At 42.3% G+C, this 21,970-nt stretch overlaps 1 protein-coding gene across 4 annotated transcripts in view; it reads left to right on the forward strand.

Moving 5' to 3' along the window:
* DESI2 (desumoylating isopeptidase 2) overlaps window positions 1-21,652 on the forward strand; it is a 42,036-nt gene extending 20,384 nt beyond the window's left edge. Inside the window, exons 2-7 of one of the 4 annotated variants that reach the window (XR_004961436.1) lie at window positions 11,633-11,705; window positions 15,014-15,107; window positions 16,438-16,579; window positions 18,327-18,627; window positions 20,201-20,353; window positions 21,365-21,652. Coding sequence is in view for 1 of the 4 variants with exons in the window: in XM_036277656.1 (XP_036133549.1) it covers window positions 11,633-11,705; window positions 15,014-15,107; window positions 16,438-16,579; window positions 18,327-18,560 (543 nt within the window). In the remaining 3 variants the exon portion in view is untranslated. Of the gene's footprint in view, window positions 1-11,632; window positions 11,706-15,013; window positions 15,108-16,437; window positions 16,580-18,326; window positions 18,714-20,200 lie in introns of those variants that run through there. The other 3 variants (XR_004961435.1, XR_004961437.1, XM_036277656.1) reach the window with 3 other exon arrangements.
* Window positions 21,653-21,970: the final 318 nt, after the last annotated feature.

The raw sequence follows: 21,970 nt of genomic DNA on the forward strand, positions 1-21,970 counted from the left end.
CCCGGCCCTGGTTGGTCGTGCGGGTGGCAGCCACTCGGTGTGTCCCTTTCACGTCGATGTTTCTCTCTCTCTCTCCCCCTCTCTCTCCCTCCCACTCTATGTGAGCAAAAAATGGAGAAATGTCCTTGGGTAAGGATAAAAAATTTTAAAAAGTTATCAAATATTTATGAAACAAGGCAAAGAGCCTCAGATTCCTGACACAGCCCAGTGTCTTTTCACTATTGTTTAAATGCTTCCACATGTGTTGGTTGTAATACTTTGCTCAACCTTTTTTAATCCAAGCAATAATCTCTGAAGCAAATTCAAATATAATAGAAGCAGTGTCCTTGCGATCTAAACTGAAGTAGAGGGACATTGTGGGCCTTCCCATGCCCTAAGGGAAAGAGCCTTAAACTGACCAAATGATGTCCTCAGTGCAGATGTTTACATAGGTGGTCGACATGGAGATGCTGTGGTAACTCTACTGTTGCTTCATGGTTTGAGGGATGCTATTTTGTGGTATCAACTGGCTGGTTGACTGCTTTTTGGGGGGGTATGTTAGGAGTGGTTTAAGAACCATAAACTAAATGAAATGAAAACGTCTGATTTCTCATAGAATCCCTGAAGGACTATCTAGTTGTCAACACTGGACAACCTTGATACACAGCCTTCGTTAGTGGACCTGCCTGATTGTCGTGCACCCAGCATGGCCTTTGTGTGATCAGCGCACAGAGGGCTGGCCCCAGGGTCATTCCATACAGCTCTTCAGCCCAGCTTCTGCATTCTCTCGGAGCGGAGTCCTTAAGCTAGCCTCCTGATACTAGTGGTACTCTTACGTGCGGACCAAGCTCTGGGAATAAAAGTGCTCTTTTCCCAGTTCAAATAAAAAGCTAAGCTTTCAGTTAAACTTGTCCCGGATTTTCCATTTTCCCAGTTATGTAATTTTAAATTTTTGGCATCTGACAACAAAATCAATGAAGACATACCCAACATAAGTTAATAGAGATCATGCTAACATCCAGTCATGTCCAGTTTAACAGCTTGGTTTGTTCGTTTTTCTTGGTTATATGTTCTTGGCTGTAACTTCATGTTGCATATTTATGATACGTTTTCCGTTAGAAACGGTTTCATGGTATTCTACAAAAGCATGAATTTCCACATAGCAAGTTTGAGAAGTTCTCTTGAGCTTTGTGCAGAGGATTTTATCTCCAGAGATGCCATGTACAAGGTTTTGACAGCAGTAATATTTTAAAGTAACGACAAGGAATGGGAAACATGATAGAGAAGCATTGAGAAACACTATTAATTTCTAAAATCTTAAACTGTGATAAGGTAGCAGTTACTTCAGCATGAATAGCAACAGCAGATCATTGTAGAGGAGTTTCACAACTGGAATCATTCCATAAAAGGCTTAGTCCTCATACTCTTTTTTGTTTTGTTTTGCTTTCAGGTATCTCATTAAGTCCCCACTTAAAATAGGCATCATCTGTATTGTCTGCATAGCCTTGGCAAGGCTTTGAGGCAGAGGACTGGATAAGGCATGCTGACCTTGAATCAAACGCGTCTTCCACAGGCAGCTTGCCCAGTTTTTAAAGATTGAGCCTTCCAGGCGTGTTCGCTAAATATAGAGCTAGGAAGCCCTAATAGGAGCAGGAACATTTGGAGGGCATCTTCTCTCTGACCAGCTCTCCATGGAAAGCTTACTCTCTTTTCTTCTGAATCCATTCAGAAAAAAAATCACACCAAAGAAAAACATCTAATTCACTTTATAACATAAATTCTAAAAATGTCATCAATAATGTGCTGCTGCTCATGTGTGAAGAGATGGCTGACCAGAATACATATATTAAGAGTTGTGGGACCCAGCCGGTGTGGCCCAGTGGTTCACCTTTGACCCATGGACCAGGAAGTCGCTGATTCAATTCTTGGTCAGGGCGCATGCTGGGGTTGCAGGCTCGATTCCCAGTAGGGGGAGTGCAGGAGGCAGCCAATCGGTGTTTGTGTCTTTCCCTCTCTGCTCCTCTCCCTCTAAAAAATCCATAAAATCCATACACACACACGCATATATATACATATATATTTTTTTTCTTTTTTTAAATTTGTGGGTTGTTTTTTTCCTGCTCTGGGTGTAGTTTATCTAGTTTTTCTTTTGTTGTGCTTTTGGTGTCACAACTAAGAAACCACTGCCTAATATAAGATCATGAAGATGTACTTTTGTTTTCTTCTAAGAATTTTATAGTTTCGGATCTCACATGTAAGACTTTGACCCAGCTTGAGTTGATTTTTATATGTGATGTGAAGTAGGAGTCTTACTTCATTCATTCACATGGATGTTCTGTTGTCCCAGTTCCATTTCTTAAAAAGTCTGTTTCTTGCCCTGGCCGGTTTGGCTCTGCGGTTAGAGCGTCCGCCTGCGGTCCGGAGAGACCCGGGTTCGGTTCCCACTAAGGGCATGTACCTCGGTTGCAGTTTGTCCCCGGCCCTGGTTGGTCGTGCGGGTGGCAACCACTCGATGTGTCCCTTTCACATCGATGTTTCCCTCTCTCTCTCTTCCTCTCTCTCCCTCCCACTCTGTCTGTACAAAAAATGGAAAAATGTCCTCGGATGAGGATAAAAAAAATTTTTTTAAAGTCTGTTTCTTTCCTCCACTGAATTGTCTTATCAAAGATCAATACATATAAAGATTTATTCTGAACTGAATTGTGTTCTATTCACCTGTACGTCTGAAAGCCAGATACAGTCTTGATAACTGTAGCTCTGTACTAAGTTTTGAAATCAGGAAGTGTGACTTTTTTAATTTTTTCAAGATTTTTTGGCATTTACGAGTCTCTTGAATTTCCAGCATTAACCTGTCAGTTTCTGCAAAAAGGGCAGCTGGGGTTTTGATGAAGATTATAGTTGTTAGGGTTTTGTTTTGGGGCCATGACTTGGACTTGTGAAAGAATGCACAACAGAGAGAGGAGAGAAAGGGGAGGAAATGTCTGTCTGTCCCATAGACAGGGAAAGGCCCCGCGCACTGATGGGCTACACAAGGGTAGGGAAGAAAGAGCCAGTTGCTCTTTTATTGGGGGCTTTTGGGAGTAAAGGGCAGTTGGGGCTGGGAGATGTGTTTGAAGTCAAACAGATGGGGGGGTTGCCTTGAGGAGCTGCAGTTCGTTGGTTCTTTAGGAGACAGTACAGCCGTGCGTTGCGGGGTGGGGGTCTTATATCTTCTTTAGCAGGCAGTGAGGGAGGAATGTGGGCGAGGGGCTGCAGGGGCTGGTCGCCAGTGAGTGCAGTGATGAGTCCAGTATTCTGATAATCTGGTTGTTCATCTTTCCGTGATGTCACGTTGTCAGTCCCCCTTGTCCCCAGATTAGGAGAATGGACAGTATTCCTGAGGTAAACTCCTGAGACGAACACCTCTTGACCAGGTCAGAGTGGGCTTTTCTTTTTTTTTTAGTTTTTTTTTCTTTACTGATTTTAGAGAGGGGAAAAGAGAGGGAGAGAGAAATAAAAACATCGACTTGAGAGAACATCGACTAGTCGCCTCCTCCATGCCCCCCACTGGGGATCGGGCCCACAACCTGGGTATGTGTCCTGACCGGGAATTGAACTGGTGACCACCTGGTGCATGGGTCAACGCTCAACCACTGAGCTACACCAGCTGGACAGAGTGGGCTTTTCTTTAATGAGAACAAAGCAGTCACAACATTGTAATGACTAGTGCCCCACTGTGATTATTAGTTTTCTTACTCTTCTGATATTTACTATTAATTCTAATATTCTTTCCTGCCCCTTTTAGATGGGTAGAAAGCCGGTTTGAAGTTGCAGACACTAGCCAGCTTTATGTTAATTATGTACTTCTCATAAATTATGGAAAAAATCATAAAAGAAGAAAAACCGCCCTGGCCAATTTGGCTCAGCAGTTGGAGTGTCGGCCCCATGGACCAATGAGTTGCGGGTTCAATTCCGGCCACGGGCACATACCTCGGTTGTGGTGTCCCTGGCCCTGGTCGGGTCGTGCGAGAGGCAACGAGTTGGTGTGGCTCTATCACATTGATGTTTCTCTCTGCCTCTCTCTTTCCCCCCACTCCCTACTCTATCTGATGATAAATGGAAGAGTATCCTTGGGTGAAAAATTTTTTTTCTGTCCTTATAGTAGTGACTCTGCAGGTCAATTTCAGGAGTATTGTCATCCTAACAATATTAAGTCTTCTAATCTGTTAGCATGGAATGTCGTTCATTTTATTTTTAGTCTTTAATTTTTTTCAATAATGTTTTCTGGTTTTCAGATACAAAGTTAGGTAGTTCCATGTGTGTGTATGCATGCATGCATGCCCCTAGCGGGAACCGAACCCAGGACTGTCTGGTCCACAGGCCGATGCTCCAATCACTGAGCAAAACTGGCCAGGGCAAAGTTATGTAGTTCTTTTGTTAAATTTACTCCTAAATATTTTTTGATGCAACTGTAAGTGGAATTTTCTTAATTTCATTTTTGTATTGTTCATTGTTAGTATATAGAAATATATGCAATTGATGTTTGTACATTAATCTTTTACCTGTACCTTGCTAAATTTTATTGTTTTAGTGTTTTGTTTTGTTTTTTTTGGTGAAGTCTCATCATTTTCTATATATAAGATCATGTCATCTACAGAGAGATAATTTTACTTCTTTTCTACTCTAGGTGTATTTTATTTTATTTTATTTTTCTCTAATTGCACTGGCTAGACTCTTCAGCAATGTTTCATGTAAGTAGTAGGAACAGGCATCCTTGTTTTGTTCCTGATCTTACAAGGAAAGCATTAAATCTTTCACCATGAATATGATGTTAGCTGTGGGTTTTTCATAGATGCCCTTTATGGAATTTTTCTTATATTGGGAAGTTTCCTTATATTCCTCGTTTGTTAAGTCATTTTATCATGAAAGAGTGCTGGATTTTGTCAGATGCTTTTCTACATCTAAAGAAATGATTTTGGCCCTGGCCGGTTTGGCTCAGCGGTTAGAGCGTCCGCCTGCGGTCCGGAGAGACCAGGGTTCGATTCCCGCTAAGGGCATGTACCTCGGTTGCAGTTTGTCCCCGGCCCTGGTTGGTCGTGCTGGCAGCCACTCGATGTGTCCCTTTCACGTCGATGTTTCCCTCTCTCTCTCTTCCTCTCTCTCCCTCCTACTCTGTCTGTACAAAAAATGGAAAAATGTCCTCGGATGAGGATTAAAAAAAAAAAAAAAGAAATGATTTTGTCCTTTATTCTATTGATATGATATATTAATTTTTCAGATGTTAAACCTGCCTTTCATTCCTGGAATAAAGCCCACTTGTTCACGGTGTGTAATGTTTTTTATATGTTGCTGTGTTCAGTTTGCTAGTATTTTGAGGATTTTAGGTCTATATTCGTAAGAGAGATTAATCTGTAGTTTTCTTGTGGTTTCTTTGTTTTTGATGTCAAGTTAATTCTGGCCACAGAATGAGCTAGGAAGTATTCCCTTTTCTTCTATCTTCTAGAACAGTTTGCAAAGAATTGGTATTGATTCTTGTTTAAATATTTGCTAGAATTCACCAAAATCCTCTGGTCAGCCCTGGCCGGTTTGGCTCAGCGGTTGGAGCGTCGGTCTGCGGTCCTGAGAGACCCAGGTTCGGTTCCCGCTAAGGGCGCGTACCTCGGCTGTAGTTTGTCCCCAGCCCTGGTCGGTTGTGCGGGTGGCAGCCACTCGATGTGTCCCTTTCACGTCGATGTTTCTCTCTCTCTCTCTGTTCCTCTCTCTCCCTCCCACTCTACCTGAACAAAAAATAGAAAAATAAAAAAATAAAAAATCCTCTGGTCATAGCCTTTTTTCTTTGTGGGTAGTTTTTAAATTACTAATTCATTCTCTCTTCTCTCATTCTCATTCAATTTAAATCTATTTAGATTTTTACATTTCTTCTTGAGTCAGTTTTGGTAGTTTGTGTCTTTTGAAGAATTTGTCCATTTCATCTCAGTTAATCTAACTTGTTGGTATACAGTTGTCCATAGTGTTACTTAAAGTTCTTTTATTTCTATAAGATAGTAGAGATATCTATTCATAGATTTCTAACTAGTATATAGTTACTTTAATCTCGCAAAGAAACTAACCCTTAACTTTGGGGAATAAGAATGCAAACAAACAGAAAAGCAAAAAATTATTGAGTCCCTTATTGTTATTGCGAATGGTGAGTAAGCAACATCAACATTAGTTTCTGCCTGGCACAGAAACTTAAGCCTTGGAAAAAAAAATGGTGTTAGGAATGAATAGCCTTCTGGTATTTAATACTGTCCAAAGAAATATTTCTGCATTTTAAGAAATACTTTTCCTCACAACTTGTGGACTTGTATAATCTTGAACAAAAACACTTGATCTAATTGTCCAACTTTCCTCTGAGAGTGGATAACACTACCATGCGCAAAACTAGCAGGTATTCATTTTTCATTGTGGTGTCTCAGCAATTATTTAGAAACATTATATAGGTCAGATCCCATTATACTGAACTCCAAAGGGCTGGCCAAATTTTTGAATGGTACATTTTCCCCTCGTTTTTACGTTTGTCTCATTTTATAGATTTCCCAATTTATAAAATGTGTCAAAACATACCCTCTTATTTTTTAGAGTGTAGTCTTGACTTCAGGGAAGTTTCAAACTAAAATAGTATAGTATGTACCCAGGCAACATGCAGGAGGAGTTCTAAGCATGGAAGAGATTATTTTCATTTGTGAAAGTGCAGAGAATAAAAGATTTCTGAGTTCAGGATCCCCACTCTGACAAGTGCTTTCCTGTCCTAACACTGTTTGTACCCTTTGGCCAAAAGTCATTCTTTGTGTATAATTTTTCTTTTTCATGAAAACCTTTGTCTCTTAATAAAACACTTAGATTTCCATTATAGACACTTATTATAAAAGCACTGTGGGAAGGCTATTTACTACTCAACTAAAAGATGAATTGTTAAAATTAAGTGATATGAGACATTAAATGGAAATAAATGTTCAATTTACTAATAATTTAAAACATTGTAGACAGTGTTTTATTGTAGACAAACTATTATGTATATATCCTTTTGGAAAATATTCTGTCTTTTTAAAGAGAAGCTCATGTGTAAAAAGAAAAAAGGTCTCTAAAATAGAGCTGTCAGCATCCAGAACAACAACAGAAGCCTGCTGGTGCCGCTGTTCAGGAAATCGGCAGCGTACATGCCAAATTATTGGTTGCAAACACTCCAAACAATGGAATGTCTCATGGAAAGGGCAATTTAAGTCCTAGAATCTGACTGCCAAGGACACCACTTACTGGGAAAAGACCGGCAGAATGTTTATGGGGACCAACAGGATCACCTTGTCTTTTCTGTTCTCTGAAAAGAGGGAGAAAGGAGGAGGATAGCAAGAAACTGGGAAAGGCATCACTTCTGGTGAAAGGAGGCAAGGACTAGATCATTCTCCTTAGTTCCCCTAACTTTTATTTTGAAAAGTTTAAACCTTCAAAAAGAAGTTGTAAGAAGAGTACAATCTGTATGCGTTTCCCTAGATTCACCAGTAAAAACCGTGTCTGCTTTCCCTTGCCCTCCCCAGTTCCACACTCACATGGAAGGTACGGCAGACTGCTCTGGCCGGTGTGGCTCAATTGGCTGGGCATCGTCTCGTGCACCGAAAGGTTGCTGGTTTGATTCCTGGTCAGGGCCCAGGTAGGGGATGTGCAGGATTAACAACAACAAAAAGAATAGCTGCCCTTTTTAAATTTTCATGTCATTTTTTTTTTTTTTTTTTTAAAGACCAGGCCATTTTTCTTATTGAATGTCCCACTGTCCAGACTTAGCTGATTTTTCCTTATGGTTATGTTCTCATTAACATTTGGCAAGAAAATTGACAGGAAATGTTGTGGCCTTTCTGTCTTGTCACATCAGGATGCACCTAACATCAGTCTGTCCAACTATTGACAATACTCAGTTTAATCACTTGGATAAGATGATAGTCACCATATTTTTCCATTGCAAAGGTATCTTTTTTCCTTACAATTTAGGAAAATGCAGGGTTGGTACTTTCAGACTATGTGAACATTGTTCCTCACCAGCCTTCTCCCAGTGGTTTTAGCACTCATGATCCTTGTATCGGCTGGGGCCGCAAAATGCCGCTTACCTAATTCTGCTTTCACATCTACAGTTACTCTGTAAAGGAGAGATTTCCCTCCTTTCTCTTTTGTATTGCTATGGGCTCAGATGCTTTTTCTTCAGTATGTGGTAGTCCATTATTGTCAGTATTCTCTTCATAAGTCCTGTTTTTCCCATGGAAGCACCTTCAAACCAGTTTCTCAGTAATTTTGCTGTGTCTCCATCCTTCTTCTGCTCTTGCTCCCTAACAAATACGTCCTGGAATGACTTCCTGTCCGTCCTGAAAGCATCCCCTTCTTCTTATGGCTGCATCATATTCCAGATATTTTGTGAATATGTCATAGTTTATTCAGCCAGTACCCTGGAAAGTCACATTGAAGTTGTTATCAGTATTTTGCTGATACAAGTGATGCTGCTGCTTGTAATTTGTGTGTGTGTGTGTGTGTGTGTGTGTGTGTGTGTGTGTATTTATATATATACACACACACAGCCTATTCCCTTATGATAGTATAAAGATTCAAATAAAACCTGTCAAGCTAAAAGAGTATAGTATTTTACTTTAAGATAACATTTTTTAAAATAAAAATAGTAATACACATTCTTCATAAAATTCAGAGAAACAGTCTGGAAATATGGAGTTAAAAGTGGAAGTATCCCTTTATACTCCCCCCCACACACACACACACCCGATATCTGCTCCCCTTCCCCAAACTGTTAACAGTTTGTTCTGTCTGCTTCATACTTTCTTTTGTTATAGTTAATGGTGGTTTTGCTTTATTTTTTCATATACATGTGACATGTTTATTTTATAAAAGTATGATCATGCTATAATGTATTATGAATGGGGTTTCTACTTTGTGTGTCTTAGATACTTTTTTATGTCCATATGTATTGAGTTACCTCATTCTTTGTAGTAGTTGTATGATAGTTCATAACACAGATTCACCATAATTTTTTTCACTATTATGACAATGGCAGTTAATAACCTGGAATATGTCTTTGCGTATGCTTAGGTATTTCTGTAGAATAGATTCCAAGAGATGGAGTGGTTGATTAGCTGTCATTGAGAAGCTAGTTCTTCTGCAGTATCTCCTTCACATTCTTACCAAGTAATAGCAATATATTTTGTATTTGCTGTCTGATGTGTAAAAAAAGAACGTAGCTTGTTGTTGCAATTACTGTTTTTCTGTTCACTAGTGAGATTGTTAGTCCATGTTTGTTGGCTTCTCTTTCCTTCTATAATTGCTCAGTTGTCTGTGGGGTTGGTTTTTTTTGTTTCGTTTTGCTTTTTTTTTTCCTCTCAATATTTTGTTCAGATAGAGTGGAAGGGAGGGAGGGAAGGAGAGAAGGGGGGAGAGAGAGAAAGAGAGAGAGAGAGAGAAACATCGACATGAAAGGGACACATTGAGTGGTCGCCAACCAGGGCTGGGGACAAACTACAACCCAGGCACATGCCAAGAACTGAATCCTGGTCTCTCAGGACCACAGGCCGACACTCTAACCGCTGAGCCAAACCGGCCAGGGCTGTTTCGTTTTGCTTTTAATGGAGCTTTAGGATATAATGTTTCTTGTTGTCTGAACGTTTATTGCCCAAAGTCTGTAATTAATAGATTTAGATAAATGTTTTGAGAAATCCCTTGCTATAATGTACCCTCACTACTCCCCACGCACAAATTGATTCAGATAAAAAAGTATCCCTTACTTTCTTAATTTGCCATCCAAATTCAGGCTGCTCAAATGCAGGAGCCAAAGAGAATGAGATGGAGCCCTGGCCAGTGTGGCTCGGTTGGGCATCGTCCTGTGCATCGAAGGGTTGCTGGTTCGGTTCCCGGCCAGGCACATACCCTGGTTGTGGGCTTGATCCCTGGTGGGGGGCGTGCAGGAGGCAGCTGATGTTTAGCTCTTTTGTCAGTGATTCTCTCTCTCTAAAAATTAGTTTATAAACATTTTAAAAGCCTAGCCCGTGTGGCTCAGTGGTTGAACATCGACCCATATACCAAGAGACTGCCAGTTCAATTCCTGGTCAGGGCTCATGTCTAGGTTATGGGCCCAATCCCCAATGGAGGGCATGCAGGAAGCGGCCGGTTGATGTTCTCCCTCATCGATGTTTCTATCTCTCTTTCTCTCCCTTCCTCTCTAACATCAGTAAAGAAAAAGAAGAAGAAAAAGAATGAGATGGAGGAGATAGTATTCTCATACTAATCTTTGCTATATGTGTTACAATTTTTTTCTTCATGTTTATCTTTTGATCTTTTTATATGGCTTTACACAAAAAGTTGTAAATATTTATGTTGAAGATCTGTTGTTTTCCTCTAAAATTCTAGGTTTTGCCTTACTCAAATTGACTCTTCCCGTCTAAGTTTTTCTGTGATTATTTTTGGACACACTAGAATTTTTAGATATGTGTATTTTTATGCATAATCAGTTTTGTCATTATTATAACCAGATTCTTGTATATACAAGGCTCTGTTCCTGTGACAGTACCATACTGTTTTAATGAATATTTTGATATCTAGATGAGAAAGTCCTTGTTCTTTTTCAAATACTTTTTGTCTATTATTGCTTAATTTTTCTTCTAGGTATATATTGGTGGGGGGGGTGGTCAACTTTATCTACTTATGTTTTCCCAACAATGTATGAAAATGTGCATTTTCCTAGGTCTGGGAGAAAACTGACGAGGGGTATGGAGCCAATGTTAAAACTTGAATAAGCCTAGAAAAATTAAAGACAAATTATCTTCTGACCTGGGAGAAATCTGATAGGTTTGTAACACTGTTAAATGTTCCCCAGGTGTTGGATTAATGAGCTTTTAAGTCGACTCTTCCAGGTGTCACCCTTTGCAGTCTGCCTGTGTGATCCCTTTCAGTCATCCAATAAGTTCACCTACATGCCTGTGTACTTCTTCCCTCTTCTGGCGTTGCTTCCCGTTCCCCTCACCCCACACCACCCCCAAAATGTTCTGTCTGGGGAAATCTTGTTCCTTAAAAACCCTGTTTAGATATTACCTCTTCTGGGAAGTTCTCTTTTTCATGCCGGTGATAAGAAGATTGGTCCAACCTTTGTGCCTTGTATTATTTGTTCCTGTATTATCAAACTTTGAGCTGAATCAGGACATCGATGCCATTATGTCTTTTTCAAACATTTTTTTATAAAGAATATAATGTCCCTGTCTTCAGGGAGCTCACCAGAGAATGAAAGGGAAAGCTTAAGATAGAAGAAAGATAGATATGAAAGCATGTTAGGTGAATTTTTTAAGTCACTAACAGAACTTTTATGTCTATTTTTTTTTTCCAACTTGGCCAGGGTTAGATTTTATGCTTTAAGCCTTAGATAATGTGCTTGTATGCAAATGGAGACATTCACTTGGATCCAGGAAGGAATCCTGCATGGGATGTGGCCCAAGCAAAGGCCCAGAGATAGGACTGCAGGGTTGTTACCGGGGAGTTTCGGAGCTGTACGGAGAAACACCAGCCAGTAGAAGTAGCATGGAGAGCAGTAGCTTCCCGCAATGTGGAGTTGAGTCATAAGTGAACAGAAGTTCTGAATCTTTTTTTTTTTCCTTAGTACTGGATGAACGAGTACACCTCATCCATCGGAATTGGAGTGTTTCATTCAGGAATTGAAGTATATGGCAGAGGTATGTGTACACAGTGTCTCAATACACTTTCTGAAAAGTAGAAGGCCATTTCCCCATATGTACTTATAGCTTATTTTCAATAAATGCCCAAAGTTGAATGTTATGGGGGAGAATGTGCCCAAGTACAGGAATGTACATTCGTTGAGCTAGCTTTTATCCTAAATACTGTGTCTGAAAAAACATTTTTCTTTTGAGATTGTTATACCATTACAATTTTGCTCTAACATATATATATAGGAGTTTCTAAGAAACTTGCACTTTGAAAAACAGTATGATAAAAACAATCATTTTGGTTGGAGAAGGGTTGGGTCTAGAGAGTGTCAAACTTGAAATACCAATTTCCTGAGAGAATTTCAGTAGTTTGTTTTGGTAGACCTACAAGTGTATAGTTATAAAGCTTAAAAATAACACTGAGCAAACCCTCCTTTGATTCCATCTAGTTTTGTTGCTGGAGAACGGTGGCCTCTGTCATTGATTAACCCAGCTCTTTGTACTGCTTGATGCCCTGTGTCAGGATGAGCAGGAGGGAGCACCCACACCTAGCAGCTGCCTTCAGCAGTTTTCCCTTTGTGCTAATTCCCTCTCATTGAAGAGAATTTACTCCTGATCAAGTTGTAAGCAGTAATGTTATCCGTCAGACATATCACATTGCCAGTTTCATCAGGGTTGTAATACTATATTTGTTTGAATCATAAACTCACCCTATAGCAGAAATGCCTTTGCTTCAGCTAAGCAGGCTTTATGACCTCCTAGAATACATTACTGCCATGTACTCAGTTACCCCTGAAGACTGCACACCAGCCTTAGCTTTACAGAGAAAAGGCTTGTTTACTTCAAGTGTCAGTGTGGTGTTTGCAACGTTCCTTCTGTATTGCACATCGGTAGCTGCTTCCAGGTGTGGAGCAGCGTATTCAATGTGGGCTGGAAAGATCTGCTGTTGAAGCTCCATTTACTGGAAAGGCTGCATCTACCCAGTACTCCCCAAACAGCAGGGAGGCCCCTGCTGAAAGTGTCAGAGGTTGGCGTATTGCAGGGGTGGGGTGGTGGGGTGGGGCTTGCTCCCTGCTTTGACTTGGGTTTGGCAAAGTTGTGTTCCTTTTCAGCTGAATGTGTGCGGTGTCTTAAAGATGTAAAATGCCAGCACATTTTGAACCACATGATTGTGCTCTTGGGAGGTAAATACGAGCACGTGGCATTTTCTACACTTTTCAGATGAAGAAACCAAAGCTCATACCTGCTGAATGTCATCCTGCTAATAGTGAAGAGAATTAGGAGTTGAACCCAAGTGTTCTTACATACTAACTCATTGCTCTTTTATCTGCTCACCATTGCTCCCTTCCATAAAATGACAGGAATAATTAGAAACATGATTCAAAACATGTCCGTATAAGCTTAGCAAAGCCAGGGCAAATGCAGGGTGGGCAAAAGTAGGTTTGCAGTTTGTATGGAGAAGAATACAATAATTAGTAAATAATAATACAAGGATAAACTGTGTTTCACGTACTCACAACTGTAAACCTACTTTTGTCCCACCCTGTATATTCCTGAAAATGAATGCTTTTTTTAAAATAGTTTTTGTTTGTTTTGTTTTTTATTGATTTGAGGGGGCAGGGGGAGAGGGAAAAACAAAAATCGATTGGGTTGCCTCCTGAATGTGCCCTGACTGCGGATTGAACCTGCAACCTGTGTATGTGCCCTGACCAGGAATTGAACTGGTGACTTTTTGGTGCACAGGACAATGCTCCAGCCAACTGAGCCACACTGGCCAGGGCTGAATGAATGCTTCTTAAATAGAAAAATAAATGGCTTTGTGACTTTTCTTACGGTTATTGAGAAAGTTCAAAATCTAAATATAGCCCAGCCGGTGTGGCTCAGTGGTTGTGTCAACCCATGCACCAAGAGGTCACCAATATGGTTCCCGGTCAGGGCACATGCCCAGGTTGTGGGCCAAATCCCCAGTGGGGAGCATGCAGGAGGTGGCCAATCGATGTTCTCTCTCATCGATGTTTCTGTCTCTCTCTCTCTCCCTCTTACTTCCTCTCTCTCTAAAATCAGTAGAAGAGCCCTGGCCGGTTTGGCTCAGCGGTTAGAGCGTCCGCCTGCGGTCCGGAGAGGCCCGGGTTCGGTTCCTGCTAAGGGCATGTACCTCGGTTGCAGTTTGTCCCCGGCCCTGGTTGGTGGTGCGGGTGGCAGCCACTCGATGTGTCCCTTTCACATCGATGTTTCCCTCTCTCTCTCTTCCTCTCTCTCCCTCCCACTCTGTCTGTACAAAAAATGGAAAAAATGTCCTCGGATGAGGATTAAAAAAAATAAAATAAAATAAAATCAGTAGAAGAAAAAAATAATAAAAAATCTAGATACAGTCTTTTCTTGTTCAATCTGATTACCTACATTTTATAAAATTCTATCATTAAAAATGTTTTAATGTATGTTACAAAATTGAATATTAAACACGTTTTTGTTATCAGCATCATTGCTTTTTTTTTAAAAGGTCTGAATCAAAAGTAAACTTAGTAGTATCTGCTCGTTCTTTCCATGCTTAGTTCTATGACCTTTTAAGGTTGTATTTAATAAACTTTAAGTGATGAGATTAAACATTTGTTTGAAATTCTTTAAATAAGCCCACTAAGATTTGCCACCTATCTAAGTATCTCACATCAGGATGGTAGACGTAAACCTGAGTTCCTTCCTCATTCAAAACCGTTCTCCATTCCCGTCTGGAGGAGTTTGGTATCTGCTGAGCCCAGATGGACAGGCGGCTGTAGTACAGGCGGCTGACCTCCTGCTGAAGGCAGTGCTGTGCAGAGCAGGTGTCTGTGGGTGTATATATTAATTTGGCAGTTATTTTCTCTTGAATGGGGGACTTGAATTCAGGTTTGTTAATGTTTTCAAAGATAAACCAAGAGTCTTCAGCCCAGGAACCATGAAAATTTTTTGTTATTGGACAGATTTTTCAGTAAAGTGCAATTTTGAATTTTGATCAGTTTAGAAAATTGCCAAACACCGGACTGACCACCTAGTTTAGCAGGATAGGGCAGCAGAGAAACTATTTTACATCTGAGTGTTAGTCACTCTCCTCTTGCCAGTAAAAAGAGTCAGCATTGCCTTTGAGTGTCTTTCACTGGGATTGTAGGCCTTTTGCGTAAACTGTTCTGTACAATAATAGCTAAATGAGCTGTTTGTGAAAGCGTTAGTAAACTGTATTTAGATGGTATCGTTATTAGCTTTGTCACTTATTCAGGCTAATTAAGCATTCTGGTTATGTTTTGTGTGATACATACTAAACATCATGAGTTTTCTCTTTTCAGAATTTGCTTATGGTGGCCATCCTTACCCTTTTTCTGGAATATTTGAGATTTCCCCAGGAAATGCTTCAGAACTAGGAGAAACATTTAAATTTAAGTAAGTAGGGAGGCTAATTTTTATTACACTGTTTTAGGTGCCAAAGCTTGTTTTTAGGCAGACAGAACTCATTTTGTAGGTTAAAGTCTAGGACGTTAAAATGTTTCTTTAATGTGGCTTTAGTTGCTAACATTTTATTTTAAAATCAAATGTATCTTAGTAGTTGTGTAAAGATAGGAGTTGGCCAAATTAAGTACCTGAAATAACCTAGACACTCGCTTTTCATTCAGGTCCAATATGAGCTGTTCTGTGTACTTGAAAGCTTTTTTCTACCTTAGTATAACTCAGGTTCTGCTTTAGAAAATGTTCCTGTCTAATTACTGTTTCCCCTCAATCTCCTGTTTGGGAGCAGATGGAGGAAAGTTTTATCGTAACATACCTAACAGTATTAAAAATCTCTTCATTTCCCCAGTGAAAGGGACACTTTATAAATTTCAAATAATTAAACAGTTGATTAGCTAGAAAACTATTCTTAAGGTACATGTATTACGTGTATTGATAACCCTAAAATGTATGCCTATGAGTGTATTCTGGAGCCTTATGAGTAGTAAACAGCACTGAAAATCTGAATGCCAATGTTTGCATTTAAAGAGATGTTTAGAACCTTAGTTTCAAGGAGATTCAAAGAAACTTTTAGGCCTATAATAGTTAACTTGCCAAAAATAGTGAAATGAGGTGATAGCATTGAGATTCATCATCGGGCTGCACATGTCTCACTACTGTGTCCATGGTTCCCTTCGCCTATCACTGATGGGGACATTTACCCCCAGGAGCGCTGTTTGAGGCCATCCTGAATCTATTCCTTGGGTCTCCCTTTAAGTGAGACTACTAGATAAAAGGTTTTCTAATATTTTCAGCTTTCTTGGATGCCTTACTTGATCTGACTAAAATTCTACATGCTACTGAATAATGTCTATTACATTTGAAGGGTAGTAGCTGGGTGAGGGAGTTGGTTATGACCAGCATTGAGGGCAGGTGTAATTCAGCAGGAGTATTGGCAGCATGGAGGTGGTCCTCTGATCGTGTAACTGCTGATGCAGTAGTTGTACAAATAACTGTGATGTTGCATGTTTAATGTAAAGGCATACTGTTTTATAAAGAAAATGACTTCCTTGGTATTTGAATTATTCAGAAGTAGTGCTTAAGAGTTTATTGCAGAAAAGTAGAAACTAAAATAATTGACATTTTTTAAATGTCTTGTTTTACTTCAGTCTTATTACAGAACCCTACAGTGTCAGTCATGATACTCCTGGAAATAAGCAAGTCTTTAAACATGCTTTTTATAAATACCTAAACCTCACACAGCTGTTTTCTCTTTCTTTTCTTTAAGAGAAGCTGTTGTTTTAGGAAGCACCGACTTCCTAGAAGATGATGTAGAAAAAATCATAGAAGAACTGGGGAAAGAATACAAAGGCAATGCCTATCATTTAATGCACAAAAACTGCAATCACTTTTCTTCAGCATTATCAGAGGTAAATTAAATGTTATCCTGAAAGTTCTTCAAATAAACAACATTTGCTAGTGTTCTTGCTGTCCCACTGAACACGGTGGCGGCAGCAAATGCTACAGAAATGACGGGGTGGAAGGAGGGAAGGAGCGGCTGCCCCACTGACCTCCCCGCAGGGTGCTCAGCCACCTGGCCGTCCTCCGCCCACGGCTTCAGGCGCAGCTTTCAACGGCCTGGAGGCCTGGAGCGGCTGTGCTGTGCTTGCCAAGTGTTTCCAGGGCCTGAGCACCAGGCGGGGCCTGTGAGATGCGCATCATCCCTGCCCCATGCGGACATGTGCAGTCAGGTCCTCACTGTGACAGGTCCCCAAATGTGTCCCGGGAACAGGGAAGTTGGAGAAGCACCTGTGGTCTTGTAGCTGCATTGACACCACAGAGGTAACTGGTTGATTTTCAGAGAAGAAGGAAGGTGGCTCCGAGCCTTCGGGAACCTAGCCAGTGCATTGATAAGGGTGCAAGAACAGGGCTTCTGGTTTTCACAACTGTTCCAGGCTAATCCAGTTACCGCCCCAGGAGTTGAAACGAAGTCAGCTTCCCGGGAAGCACGGCGCTGTGCGGAGGAAGGTAAATTCCTGACTAAAGCCAGGACTGAGGAGGTAGAGAGAAGGAATGCCCGCCAGTAGGCAGCGGTGCCTGGTACATCAGCCTGCATATTCGTAGTCACCACCTCTGTGGTTAACCGTCCGCTCTGCAGGTGTCCCTCACTATGTCGGGGTGTAACATGTAAGGTAATACTTGCCTTTCTGTGTTTTTAGAGTGGACAGATGGCAGGGCTATCATATAAGGCCAGTAACTGTTTAGCATAAGGCTAAATCTTTAAGGAGAAAAGTTACATTGCTCAATTACAGGTGTTGGCTTATTTACATATTTGCTCATTTTGAAACATAAGCTATTTTGAAATCCCTTTCCTAAGTCATCAACAAAGAAGATGTAGATGGTACTTCTAGATCACATGATCATAATCTTTGACATGACTGGAGGCAAACATCAAAGGGACCGTGGGACACAGACCAGTTAAGCCCACTGTTGTCTGCAGAAGGCAAGAGGGCAGGAAACAGTGGAGTTAGTTCTAGAAAAGACCCAGTTCTCACTGTTGGAAACAAGAAAAGGGATCAGCTGGGAGGGATTCCTCCTGACCCGCCTGTCTCTTGTCCTTAGTAGAGACTTCGGCGGAGTCAGAGCGGGTCTTCCTCGGGGAGGTGATGCCTGTGGACCAGGGTGAGGTCCCTGGGCAACCGGGGAAGCGCAGAAGCACTGGGGTGGTGAGGCCGGGAGGGGCGGAGCGCTGGGGACCAGAGGGAAGCAGAAAGAATCTGACAGAGGAGAGTTCGCAGAGGAAAATACCCGAGACTGACTGCTCCTACTGCTTGGAGCCTGTCACTCCAGTACCACCACGTGTTATAGGCCTGTCCTCCGCGTGTTCAGGTCCTTCCACGTCTGCCTCAGAGCAGTGCAGTGGAGTCAGCTCATTTGTGCAGATGTGAGAGGTGACAACTGGACCAGGTTTTCCAGAAAGGAAGAGGTGGCGCTGACAGCAGGGACCCCGGGCTCCCAGGTTAGGGAGCTGCTTGTTCTCAGAGGCCTGAAGTCACACCACCAAAGGCTGGTGCGCAGTGGTCTTCTGAACAGCCCCCCGCCCACCCCACCGCACTCCTTGGCAGTGGACCGGATCACTTCAACCCCTCACCTAATACAACACTCTTCCTCCTCTAGATTCTTTGTGGGAAAGAGATTCCTCGCTGGATCAATCGACTTGCCTACTTCAGCTCCTGCATCCCCTTCCTGCAGAGCTGCCTGCCGAAGGAGTGGCTCACCCCTGCAGCCCTGCAGTCCAGCGTGAGCCAGGAGCTCCAGGAGGAGCTGGAGGAGGCGGAGGACGCGGTCGCGTCGGCTGCCATGGCCAGCACCGCCGCAGGCTCCCGGCCTGGGCGCCACACTAAACTATAAATGTCTCCAAAGTCACACATTCAGAACTGTCTGTGGCAGTTGAATATCACTAGCGAAAAGTAAAAGAGTAAGCGTCCTTTGGATATTTTGTATGCAAAGATGGCTCTCCCCCAAATCCCAGTTTCACAGCTCAGGATTATATTTGTAATCAAATCACTTGGCGCAGGAGGGAGAACTTTGTGTGAAGCTGCCCTCTGGTTTTTTTACCCACTTGTAAATTCAGATTTACTCCTTCTGTTTTATACAAGCTCTGTTAAGTTATGTTTACAGTATTTTGTATCGCTGTTTACAAATCTCGCATGGACTCCTGCCACCGTGAAAGAAGAAAGTCTTGTGTCTTCAGACATTAGGCAGGTAATCTCTGCACACTTCCGACAGTTGCCAGAGCCATGGCATAATAATAGGCACACAGAAAGGTACTGAGGCGGTTATAGTCCTCGTCACCTGCTTAAGAATTGTCTTTCAGGTGTGTGTGGGTTTTCATCAAGATTTTGGTACCAGGTTGCAGAGGCCGAAGGAGCACACACAGCCCCGAGGGCTTGGGACCTTGGTCTGGGAGGACCTTGGTCTGGGAGGACCTTGGTCTGGGAGAGGCGGGCCGGCCTGTCCCTTAGCCCTCCACGCCCTCCCTTCTGAGCGGCAGAGCCCGAGGCCCCACCAGCGGGTGCTGTCATCCCAAATAACCATCCACCCGGCAGGTGGTACATTTCTGTGTCCGTCTGGTTTTGGTGCCTCTGATTCTGTAATTAAGATGTTTCTTGTTAAAGATCTTCTTCCTAGTAACTGACAAGTGGTTTTGCACATGTGTTGGGGGTGGGGGTGGGGCTTCATTTTTATTTTAATACATATTGACATCCTCCCTGCACAGGACTTTGTTGATGGGGTAGAAATATCCTAAATGGTAGCCTTCTGAGTAGCAGGATAAGTTGACATTCAACTGCTTTTAACTATTCAGGCTGCCTTTTATACTAGACCTTGAAAACTGGTCTAAAGTAACACACTCCAAAAAGTAATTCTTTGATATTTCATACATTTTATGTTCCATATCAGAAAGAGTATGTTGAGTTTGTTAGTTGGTTATGGGAGTAGTTTCGTCCCATTGACCTCTTGTTTAAGAATCACACTTGTATATCTTAACATTCATTTTTTTCTGTTCTCTGAAATGTCTGTCTCTCACACAACATGCTCTGAGGATGGAATTGTCACCACAGAGGAGTCCATTAGCAAGGAATCTGTCTGCTCAAGTCTACTCCCAGTTTGACCCCTGGATCTAAGAGCCAAGTCATTACATGTCAAATTCAATTTTTCTGCCTTAAGTATGAATGTCCGACGTAAAATACTGGTGCAGTGTGTAAACTACCCGAGGCAGTGACTTCAGCTTTATATGTGTTGTTAGTTTCCAAGTCATCTCCTTTCACTCGAACTTCTAGACTAGACTGTCAGTGCTGCTGCTCTCTGTAAAGATACATCTTTCAGTAAAGGACATTTTTTAACTTTTTCATAAGCTGATTTTGATTCATTTTATCAACTTAAGCACACCCTGTTCATAGGGAAAATAAGCCTTGAGTTTTAAGTGTTGACCTGAGGAAAATGAAGCCACTTAACCTAATTTGTGCTTTTGACTGTTGTGTTTCGGAGAGGAAGCCTTTGCGAGTGCCCTCAGTGCTGCGGGGCAGAGCACTGGTTCTGAGATGCGGCGGGAGGAAGAAAGGTCTGATGTGAGACGAGAAGAAAACACTAAGAGTTGAGCCGTGGATTTGTTCACTCAGACGGGTCCTACCACCAGAACCCAGGTTAGGGAGGAGTATGTGATGCAGTTTGCTTCGGACTGTTTTTAATATGTGCTAGATTACAGTTTTTCTCATTCACTGAGATATCCGTGGTTTGAATCCGCTGTGACACCCGTGGAGGAGTGGCCACGCACTAGAGCCCGCTTGGTGAAAAGCGGGGTCATCCCGTCCCTGCTCGTCCAGAACCCAGCACCTTGCGCACACGTGACTTCAGCGTTATTCTGTTGTATTTACTCTCATCTGCAGCACTCTGAGTTTTTAAATAGTGTAAAGGGACCTAGTTTCAGAACTACATCATGGCCCAAGGCCAGTTATAGTAACAATCAGCAGATAAAATTCTGGACGTGAGATTGATTACAATCTAATCGTACTCAAGGTTGAGAAATAAATATCTTTATTTTGGGAAATCTTGTGCAAGTCAGTTTCTTCTCCACAGCTCAGAATTTAGAATGGATTTAATTAATTAGCACTTGACCAGCCTTTCCTTGCCCTTGGAGGAAAAGAATCTTGCTGTCAACCTGATCTCTGTTAGGAAAACTCCAGACATTGAGATACATGCAATACGATGGAGTCAGATTATTTTCTTTGTAGTTGTAACCAAGTGAAGCATATTTGTCGTGGTGGGTTGGACAGTAATTTAGTGTTAGAGGGTTAGAAGCTGCTGGGTTCTACTGTTTTAAATGCTCCTGGTGTTTTCAACCCTACGAAGGGGACGCGAGCATTGGGGAGGGGCCTGTGGAGCCTGGAGGGCGCGGCGGTTGTAGCCTCCAGGTGCCTGAACCCGCCGACCCGCGCTGGCCCAGCAGCGCGTCACCTTCACCAGCACTTGTACAGAGCAGGCGGCTGGGTCCAGCCAGTGGCCGCGTCGCGCCGGCGGCTCCGCGCGGAGACCCAGGGCTGCTTTCCACCGCGAAACGGGTAGAAGCACATCCACTGCTTCAGGGTTCTGACCGTGTCTTACGGCTCCGTCTCTGTAAGACACTGTGATCTGATACATGCTCTGTTTTCTTTCAGTGGTTAAGTTCAAAAGACTTGGGTTTTGTTCAGCACGCTGGCATGCTGCCATTGTACCCTCCGGTGTGGTGTTAGAGGGCGGCTCCGTCCTGGACTGCGCGTCCCTGTCTGTCCTCATACCACATCTGCGCTGTTCGAAAGGTGTTACAGCTGTTACTCCTCATGAACCGAAGATAATCTCGTGAAGTTGAATGCAAACGTACTGTCATTCATAGTGTTTATATAAAAATACCAGGAATCTTCACTTTTGCTACCTTGATATAGCATTGGGCTATCATGTTAACAACATTGAAATACATCAATTTATTAAAAAATACTTTTATAAGAAACGTTTATAGTGCTTCCTCACCTCTGTTATGTGTGCGTGTTGGGGTGGAGGTTGGTTTTGTAGTCACGTGTTTTCTCATGCATTCCTCCTGAGCTCGGGTTTGTGGGCCAACTCCTTGGCTGCCAAGGAGACCATCGCCACACCCCAGGTGGTGGCTTCTGGGGAAGAGCGGGGCTGGAGGGGGAGAAGATGCCTTGTCTACACCGGCAATGCTGGGGAGAGACCTACAGGAATAACCCCCCAGCCCCCACCGCACGCACACACACGCACACCCCCCC

The sequence above is a fragment of the Molossus molossus genome, unplaced genomic scaffold (assembly GCF_014108415.1).
Source record: "Molossus molossus isolate mMolMol1 unplaced genomic scaffold, mMolMol1.p scaffold_m16_p_23, whole genome shotgun sequence".
NCBI classification, from domain to species: domain Eukaryota; kingdom Metazoa; phylum Chordata; class Mammalia; order Chiroptera; family Molossidae; genus Molossus; species Molossus molossus.